Raw genomic sequence first — 10,649 nt, 5'->3', positions numbered from 1 at the left:
ATGAATTTAGTCTTTGTCGCAATCTCAAATTATCTAATCCCTAAATCTTTGTAACTTGATGGTGTAAACCTTTGATATTTCAAACTTAATATTGGTTGTTCTAATATAATTCATTGTGTTGCAAAGATACAGGGATTAGAAAATCAGAGTAATTGTGGCAAAGACTCAAGTGCTTGCATTCAAAACTTTTATTATAGAGTTTTAGGTCGTCATTGAAGTCTTAATCTTTGATGGGTAACCCCGCATACAAATAAAAAGAAGATTATTCATAACGTTTTCTTCCAGTAAAAATTAAAAATTGATGATGAAAAATATGCTCTCGTGATCTCTCGATTAAAGTAAATTAATTTCACGTGTTTATGAAAAATTAGGTTGATGTCACAGTCTCACAGTCTAAACAAGTAATTTTAATTCTAGTTTATTAAGAATATTAATTATTATTGAGTCTTTAAGAGTCCCGTGCACTTAGTTAACATTAAAGCACGTGTTGAATCCTGGGCTCGCTTGCTCCAGGATAGTTGAGTAGCTTATACAACTAAATCCTCCTCTCCCCGAGTCTGCAAGGCTCGGTATCTCAGTTTAGTGGAGAATAGTTCAGTTCAGTCAGTTTACTGTTTAGTTAGTTGAGTTTATATCGGTCCAGAGTCAACACACGTACATACCTTTCTTCTTATACAAACACTCGGCATTATGGCACTTCTTGTGGCAGATGTACGGACTGAAAGTTTTGATAAACCTCCACCCCCTAAGAAGAAGTGGATCCAGGACTACCTGGAGAAGGATTGTAAACGTGAAGCGGAGCAACCTTTGTCTTGTCAGAATGTTGTTCAGAATGTTATAGATCAGTTCCAGGACTACATGGACGAATCCAAGCGGAGCTGGGCGAACTCAGTGCAGGTGGTAATAGGTAGGACGGAGCTGGAACAGAGCAACCACTTTAGCAAACTGTTGGACCCTGCCAAATACGGAGATAAGTTCAATCGAAGTCTAGAGAAACTTCAACAAACTTCGTTAGACCGGAGTCCTATCCGTAACCTTTCTAGGCAGGAGATAGGAGGAGTAGTTAAAGGAGTTATTAGTCAGTTCCTGAACGGAAACCTTCCTGATTCCGGGTTCCGGAGATCTAGAAAGAGATGTAGCCGTCATATCAGTGCTAAGGGGAGGGAGGAAGAGACTAAGGTCAGTTTAGAGGATGAGATACTGGCCAAGATGCCTAGACTGCTGCCAATACATCCTATTATACCGGAACCATTTCAAGATGAATCTGGAGTCCTAAACTTAAGTCTCCCGAAGACGAGCTCCAAGGTCACCTTCGCCACTGAGGATAATTGCTACAGCGAGGATTCTATGAGATCTTCTAAAACTAGTAAATCTCAAGAGATGCAGGATCGAGAGATTCTCATACATGCAAGGAACATTGCTAAACCAATCTCCGTAATACAGACTAGTCTACCGCCAACACAGATCTTTCCTCAAGTCCTCATCAAGCTCGGAGACAGATCAAACCCAGTAGCTGAACCTTCTCCTGTAATAATTCCGAGATTTCCCCCGACCAACTCTCAGTTTGGAAGTATTGGTCCTGGATCTGTGATCAACTATACGAAAGGAAGTACTGAGAACGAAGTTAGTTTCAAGCCTAAACCCTACACCGTGATCCAGCCTGTACCCCTTGAGAGATTGTTGCCCCCGAAAGCTCAGGACAAAACGATAAATTCCAGAACTTTGACAAAAAAAAATCTTTTAGTCCAACCAGTCCCGTCTTTGCTCCATCAACCCGTAGCTATAAAGACTGCCGCCCCTACTCAGAAGAGTATCCAAGATATGAAACCTGCTTCAAGACCTAAACCTACAGGGAGAAACAAGAGCAAACCTGAACAGAAGAAATCCTCGAACAGAGAGATGCACAACCGACTGGAGAAGAACAGACGAGCCCTACTAAAGAAATGTTTTGATGAGCTTGCAGTTGAGTGTGAGCTGGATCCCAAAAAATCCTCCAACTTGACTGTAATCCGCGCAGCGTACAAATACGTGCTGGGACTAACCAGGAAGGAGAGAGAGAATGAGAAGGAGCTGGCCAACCTGGTCAAGGACAAGATCTTGAAGCAGCAGAAGTTGGAGGAACTGAAACGGAATTACCCCGGGATTCTTCCTGATGATAACTAGTAAAGCTAAGTATATCAAGTATACATACTTTCTACAGTTATGCATTCTCATTGTACGTGAAGATTTGTTGTTTTCGTGTTTTTTTTTATAGCTAAACCTACCCCTACGTCTTTTCGTAATAATATTCATGAATGTACAGTACTCTGTGTACTATGTACATATTTCAAAGGCTAAATGTTAATTTTGTGATAATATGTTAACAAATTCGGCTGTTAAAATGTATTAATGTATAAATTTATATTAGCTTAATATTTATAGATAAAATAAATAAATTTTTAATTTATGGTTAATTTTTTAGCAATCTTACTAGAGGAAGTAAAAAAATAGTTCTGAGAAACTTTGATCTGGGTATAGTTGAAACTTTGATCTGGGTATAGTTGATCTGGGTATAGTTGAAACTTTGATCTGGGTATAGTTGAAACTTTGATCTGGGTATAGTTGAAACAAACATATTCGTGTTTACCCTAAAAAATCAACTCAATGATAAATAAGAAGTTTAAAGTCCAACAAGTTCTTAAGTTAATTTAGTTAATGCGTATATGTAAAATTAAATATAAAAATCTTATCATAAATCTTAGAATTTTTGAGAAGATAGCCGAATGAAAAATAACTAACTTAAATATTTTTAGAACAGAATAAATAGGTGTAATTTACAGTGTGCTGCGTTATAACCAACGAGGTTATAGTTATAGAGTGATGATGTACGCTAATCCTTTACTTTTTACAGGCCTTAAACTATACCGAGAGAGTACTGCATATTTGTTTATTATAAGTTGATTCTGGCCTAACCTATAGTATATCAATATTAGTAAACAGTTGTAAGTGTTAAGTACAGCTAACTGAGCACACAATTAGAGAACTATCATCCCCCTGGTTATAGCGCTGCAGATAATGTAGTCTGTAAGAGTTTAAACTAAAGATCAATAAGTGTAGAATGCAGAGGATAAAGTCTAATTTAAAGATTGCATATTCTAAAGTGTATATTGTAAGGTGTAAAGTGTAGAGCAAGTATATAGGTTAGGTTAGAGGTATTGAGTGTATAAAGTGTAATTGTAAAAGGGTTTTATTCCGACAATTTTTCTAATGCCTTTTATTTAAATAAATAATAAATTGTTTTAGAATAAAAGCATTTATATATCGTGCATTTCTTGATCAGACAGAGCTTTCAACAGTACAGTTGTGAATCGGTGATGCCACTCTATGCAATTATGTTAACAGTAGAGTATATGTGTGCTGAAGAAGGTATATAAGTAGTTTAAAACGTATTTTTCCTGCTTTCTGCTGCAGCAGTGCTTGATACCTTGACTTGCACATAGCTAGGTAGCTAGGTAGGAAAATCTTAAATCACGTGATCAGGAAAACAATGCATTAAAGCAGAAATTTAATCAGGTTTATAGTTATGCATTAAATGATAGATAGATAGATAGTTAGATACAGTGAGTTTTGAAAAGCAAAAATAAGCTGAGTAATCATGGCGTTTTTAACAGTAATTCTTCATAATCATAAAATATAACATTTGCAGTCTTCCACAAGGCCATTTTTAGACATTTAATCATTGGGTTGGGAAACAAATGTAAAACAATTCTTTTTAAATCAATCTGAAAAGAATGTTTTAAACCTGATGAGGGTTATTTTGAATAATGAAACGGAATATATAGGATACTGCCTGAACTATATTATATATTTTGTATAATAAAACGGAATATATAGGATACTGGCTGAACTATAATATATATTTTGTATAATGAAACGGAATATATAGGATACTGGCTGAACTATAATATATATTTTGTATAATGAAACGGAATATATAGGATACTGGCTGAACTATATTATATATTTTGTATTTGAGAAAAACAGCAAGGAATTGAGTTTTTGCCACAAAATCTGTAGTAAATGCCCTACTCCATAAAAGTTTTTCAGACCTGTATCAATCCAGGTACAGTAACTCACGGTTCCACGAATACCACTATAAATGTCAATCCTGAAACAAATTTATGGCCACCAATACTTGTACCCTCTCGTTATGGTAGACGAGGCATAAGAGCAATTCAGTTCAATAATATTTTACTATCAATGTCAATCCGGATACGAGTTTATCTGTATCAAATCCCAATCATTTTCAATCTTTCAAGAAAGTGATTTAGTGCACTTTTCCTTCGCCAACCAAGAAGCAATTACTCTCACACTGTAATCAAAGCAGAGTATTTTCCAACTGACGTGTATTTAGATATCTATGTTACAGGTTAAGTTAATGTACGTATTAACAAGATTTGCGGAGATATATTAGCTATAGTTAAGCTAATCACAATACAGGTTTGACGTAGCTATTTACAGATGTAGCTAAATTAGGTTAATAGCAATACAAGATTTGCGTAGATATTTACAAGCGCATTTAGATTTACAGCCAATGTACAACGTAATATATCCAGGTATGTTCAGGTAATAAATAAAGGGTTTGCTAAGATATTTGTTCAATGCTTCTTATCTCGATATCCTTGCAATATTATTGTAAAAAAACATTTAATATTTTGATATTGAATTATTTTCTCTAACAAAATTCATAATTTGAAATATGAAAGGTCTACAACATTTGGTTGCAAAGGTGTAAGTAATAGAAAATTAGAGTTTGTAAAATGGCGAACATTATTTTTCTTCAAAATAAATAAACTTTAAAAGATTTTATTCTTAGAATTCTTAGAACTTCTATACATCAAACATTTCACTATGTATTCTCTGTACTCTGTGCATTTAACTGTACAATGTTTGATTCGAGATCGTATCATTTGTATTGTTAATCCCTTTAGAAAGCACAAATCCGTATGTTCAGAAGTCCACGTGGATTAAGTTAATTCCAATTGTAGAATCCACAAAACAGCTAATCTAAGCCAAGTAAAATGGTCGGAAAAATAAGTGTCACCTGCAGTGGCGTAAATAAGGGGGGTTATTGGGGTTATATACCCCCCCCCCTAGAATCCTGGGGGTAAATACCCCCCCCCGAAAACAGAATCCTCGGGGACCCCCTAGAATCTTGGAGGTAATTACACCTGAACTATTCAGGCCCTGAATAGCGAGTTGTTACTTTGTTTTTGTTTTTAAAAAAAGGTTTATTTTAAAATTGAATATCGTTTAAATTTGCGGGAAAATAATCTAAATGTGCAGATACTTCAGATATTTCAGATTTTAAGTCAACATATTCTAAATGATTCTAAATGTCAATGTCAGTGTCATTACAATTAAATGTTTTTATAATAGAAAAAAAGGGTATGGCAATGAAAACTACCTTTTTACTTCTAAATAATGTCATTTCCATATTAGATTTATTTAAGACCTTAACATACAACATTGAAGACAAGAAAATTTTAGAAATTAGAAATAAGAAAATAAACAAAGACAATATTTTTCAAAGTTTTGTAGAGTAGCTTTTCTAAAGATTTAAAAAATTAACATCTTTCTCCTCTTAGAGTAAAACTATTATTTTTTAACTTACTTAAAATAAATTAAGTTGTTTTACAGATCTTTGTAGTTCATGTAAAATGAATGAGTATAATTAAGGATATAAAACAAGGTGAAAGCTGAAAGGTAGGAAATGAAGCCTTTATTTGATGGAGTTTGTAAATGCCAGAAATGAGTGGAAAATGGAAATCAAACTTAAGTAAAAGCCAATACATCATGATATTTTTCTAGGGGGGGGGGGGGGGGGTAAATAAATTTCGGAGCGCTTCGCGCACCGAATTCAAAATTTTACACCCCCTACAGAATCCTTATTTACGCCCCTGGTCACCTGTTTTTAAATGGATTAAAAGTCGTAATGATTTTAAAACGGTTGTATTCTTTTATTACAGGTTTCAACGACAGTGCAACATTTTCTGCGCAAAAATTAGTGTGAGACGGACATTTTTTGAGATTCGTGAAAATTGCGCTTAAACTATCTTATTGAGCAAAATATTGGTCAATAACGCGCAAAACTTGTTGCATGAATCATATTTACAGATTTGTTTTCTAGTTATTATTAAACACACACTTATAACAATATTATGCTTTGACCGTGTTAAAGTTAAATCCTAGGGTTTCAATTAGACATAAAGAGAAAAGGTATTGACTATAGGGATTGAGAGAGGTGAATAACCAGAATCAACTTATTTTAAAAGAACAAAAAACCGAGAATGCTTGGTGTAGGAGGTCATCAGCATACAATCAGAATGCCAATTATTTATGAAGAAAGCAAACAAACGGTAATCAGCCAAACGTTAAGAATAATAATTCAGATTTACTTGGCTTGGAAGCCGTTGGTAGTTTTGTGATCATTCGTTGGTCGAATTTGAAGATTCATCAGTATGATTTCTAATTGGTCAAATCATTGACCAATCATAAAAGATTTAAATACATTTTTTACCTCAAGCGATCTGGAAGAAACGAATATCTTTTTATAACTAGTTGAAAGGGAGTGGGATATATCTATATATAAATTTGGCTTGTCTGTCTGTCTGTTTTTTTGTTTGTATCCAATAAACGTCAAAACGGCTGAACCGATCGGGCCAACATTTTTTGTGGGACATCACGTGACCACATGGAAGGTTTATGAATGATAAAATCTTTTTAAAATGTGTTTTAAAGGTTTTTAATTTTATTTTTTTTAAATCCGCAAATTTTTTTTCTTCTCTGTTTTAAAATGTAAACAAAAAGAACATGTTCAAAATTTAAACAGAAGATGGGCGCGAAGCGCCCTAAAAGCCTAGTATATATAAATTTAGCTTTTCTTGGGTGTCTGTTTGTTTGTTTGTATCCAATAAACGTCAAAACGTCACGTGACCCCGGGGAAGGTTTATGAATAATCAAAATTTTAAAAATTTGTGGTAAAAGTTTTTCATTTTTGTAAAATTTTGAAAATGCAAGAAAAAATATTATGAAATCCGCAAACTTTTTTTGCTTTTGTTTTATACTGTACAAAGAGAAGATGCTCACAGATAAAGCCACAATTAAAAGTTGAGATAGAAAATGGGCGCGAAGCGCCCTAAAAGCCGACTACAACAAATTTCGGCTAGGATTTTTAAATTCATGAGACTTTTAAAAGTTATTTCTATCTTCACAGACTCTGGAACGCGCTAATATGTAACGAAGACACTTTTTAATTTTAAGCGATTAAAAAATATTAAACAGCTGGTTCAATTCTTTTACATCAGGCTGACGGGATACGACCGGAAGACGTCAAACCTTTGATAGGTGCACTTTATACAACATATTTTCAAGGTTATATCAGAAAACAATCCCGACCGATCCAAACTTATTTCTTTCTCCAAATATTTATCGGATAGAATATGAGCTGCAGGTGTATCTGGTTCACTACACACAACTCTGCGACCTCGTAGCTCTTCTAGTCTTTATTTTACCCAAAAGCATGAAAATCAAAAATTCATCAAACGTTTCAGTTTTCAATATATCACGTACAATTTACTTTTGTTTGATGTGGTTTTTAATATGGGGAATACAACGAGCCACTCAAAACTAGATAGAGCCAAATTTGCCCCGGGGGTCATTCAAAGTACACTAAAAATAGAAATTAACCTGAGATATACTTTAATGTAAACCAAAAATTATCTTCATTTAATGTTTAAAAAACGGATTCGAAAGTAAGTCTCTTAAAACCAATACATCTGGATCACCGTGTAGCTGCTGCAGAGAGGGTCAACTTTTAACTCACATCTCGTTGTATCAGTTTACAGTGTTTTTATTCGTTACATGCAGTTTGTTATTGATAAAAGAAATCCTTATATTTATCTTTATTTAATAATTATTGGCGTCGCGCGGTACGGTATTTGAAATGAACCAGAGTTTACAGTGTGTATTATAAAAATAATAAATAAATAAATAGTTTTTTAGGCTCATATATATACATATAAAAGGGTTAAAAACACATTTATGAATTCTATGATTATACGGTGCCGGGAAACCCGGAGAGCTCAATATCTGGCTGTCTGGTCCAGGTCCCTGAAAACTTTAGATTTATGCGGCGTATAATACGTTAAAAGTAAAAAAAAATGAAGGAGACGTGTGTATTTGTGTTAGGGTTCTGTGTTTATTTTTATTTTAATATTATTTTTATTAAAATCGTCATCATTATAATTATTATTATTATTATTATTATTATTATTATTATTTTTATTCTTTTATTATTATTATTATTATTAATAATGATATTATTATTTTTGTTTTTCTGTATCTAGATTTATGTCTCTGTACCTAGCTTATGCATCTCTTTTTAGACTTTCTTCCGAAATACTGTTTTGTTGGCATATGCATTTTGAATGGAAAAGTATAGAATAAACAAATCCGTAAAGTAAATGATTATTCAATTAAAGACAAAAACACGTTTGATTTCAAATAGAAGAAACCGAATGCTGCTCACTCTGGTTAGTCCGGGCCGGGTGTATCGCTCCTATATTTTATATATGACTGGCTAAACGGCTGTACCGAATTGGCAAACTTTTGTAAGGAAACTCATAAGCTGAAAACTATATTTTTTTCCAAATTGCGATTTTCCCCCAAGTATTTTTAAAATTCCACGGGCAACTCATGGCGTTTCAGCTAGTAGGTGTGAATTCTGTATCTGGGCTCTGTTCTATCTAAAGATAAGAAATAGTGATTGTTTAATAATCCGAGAGAAAAAGTAAATTAAGTTGAAAGCGAGGACAATATAATCCTTGAATCACGTGCGGAAGAAAATCTCTACTTAATCAGAGAACAAAACGTGATCTCGTAATACACGTGAATACTTCATCTTATATTAAGCAATACAATCCACTCTTGAAATAGTATACTACCTTACTTTAATTAAACATGATCTATGTAATATTAATTAGGGGGATATAGCATCTCACGATATACTACCTTACTTTAATTAAACATGATCTATGTGATATTAATTAGGGGGATATAGCATCTCACGATATACTACCTTACTTTAGTTAAGCATGGTCTATGTGATATTAATTAGGGGGATATAGCATCTCACGATATACTACCTTACTTTAATTAAACATGGTCTATGTGATATTAATTAGGGGGATATAGCATCTCACGATATACTACCTTACTTTAGTTAAACATGGTCTATGTGATATTAATTAGGGGGATATAGCATCTCACGATATACTACCTTACTTTAATTAAACATGGTCTATGTGATATTAATTAGGGGGATATAGCATCTCACGATATACTACCTTACTTTGATTAAACATGATCTATGTGATATTAATTAGGGGGATATAGAATCTCACGATATACTACCTTACTTTAATTAAACATGGTCTATGTGATATTAATTAGGGGGATATAGCATCTCACGATATACTACCTTACTTTAATTAAAACATGGTCTATGTGATATTAATTAGGGGGATATAGCATCTCACGATATACTACCTTACTTTAATTAAACATGGTCTATGTGATATTAATTAGGGGGATATAGCATCTCACGATATACTACCTTACTTTAATTAAACATGGTCTATGTGATATTAATTAGGGGGATATAGCATCTCACGATATACTACCTTACTTTAATTAAACATGGTCTATGTGATATTAATTAGGGGGTTATAGCATCTCACGATATACTACCTTACTTTAATTAAAACATGGTCTATGTGATATTAATTAGGGGGATATAGCATCTCACGATTTCAGTGAGAAACGTATTTAAGAAGTCTAAAGATTAACATTTTGGAAATATTTTTTATTTAGAGACCCGAAAAGTTCTCTTCTCCTCCCTCTACCTACCTCTTCTCCCCTTCCCTCTACCTACCTTTTCTCCCCTTCCCTCTCCTGTCCACTCTTATTTCTCCCCTTCTCTCCCCTGTCCACTCTTATTTCTCCCCTTTCCTCTCCTGTCCAATCTTATTTCTCCACTTCCCTTTCCTGTCCACTCTTAATTCTCCCCTTCCCTCTCCTGTCCACTCTTTTTTCTCCCCTTCCCTCTTCTGTCACTCTTATTTCTCCCCTTCCCTCTCCTGTCCACTCTTATTGCTCCTCTTCCCTCTCCTGTCCACTCTTATTTCTCCCCTTCCATCTCCTGTCCACTCTTATTTCTCCCCTTCCCTCTCCTGTCCACTCTTATTGCTCCCCTTCCCTCTCCTGTCCACTCTTATTTCTCCCCTTCCCTCTCCTGTCCACTCTTATTTCTCCCCTTCCCTCTCCTGTCCACTCTTATTTCTCCCCTCCTTATAGAGTCTGGTTAAACCCTGGATCAAATATTTGATGTAAAAAAACCTGAAAAAGATGCCTCCGCACAAACCGGCTAAGATTAGAAATTTCTAACAAAAAATATGATTAAATATTGGACAAGCTTGGGAACCCAGCTTTGCCTTTAATCAAAATATTCCCTTTAAAAGTAAGTGAGTTGTTATTAGTAGAGTATAGGTGTATTTGTGTACAATCAGAATCAGATAAATGTAGATTTTAATTACATTTCTCACACTAGA

The 10,649-nt window shown here is 34.1% G+C and overlaps 1 protein-coding gene across 1 annotated transcript; it reads left to right on the top strand.

Moving 5' to 3' along the window:
• The first annotated feature begins 559 nt into the window (after positions 1–559).
• On the top strand, positions 560–2,448 carry LOC111707191 (uncharacterized). The gene has a single exon (XM_023480246.1). It carries the CDS (start codon positions 691–693, stop codon positions 2,161–2,163), a length of 1,473 nt encoding a protein of 490 aa, XP_023336014.1. The 5' UTR covers positions 560–690; the 3' UTR covers positions 2,164–2,448.
• The last annotated feature ends 8,201 nt before the right edge of the window (positions 2,449–10,649 follow it).

Source organism: Eurytemora carolleeae, unplaced genomic scaffold (assembly GCF_000591075.1).
Source record: "Eurytemora carolleeae unplaced genomic scaffold, Eaff_2.0 scaffold636, whole genome shotgun sequence".
NCBI classification, from domain to species: Eukaryota; Metazoa; Arthropoda; class Copepoda; order Calanoida; family Temoridae; genus Eurytemora; species Eurytemora carolleeae.
The sequence above is the reverse complement of the archived record's forward strand: the minus strand, read 5'-3'. Positions and strand labels throughout refer to the sequence as shown.

Bases quoted from the DNA above. Each gene is read 5' to 3' on its own strand.
- LOC111707191 (XM_023480246.1), top strand. From the start codon at position 691: ATGGCACTTCTTGTGGCAGATGTACGGACTGAAAGTTTTGATAAACCT.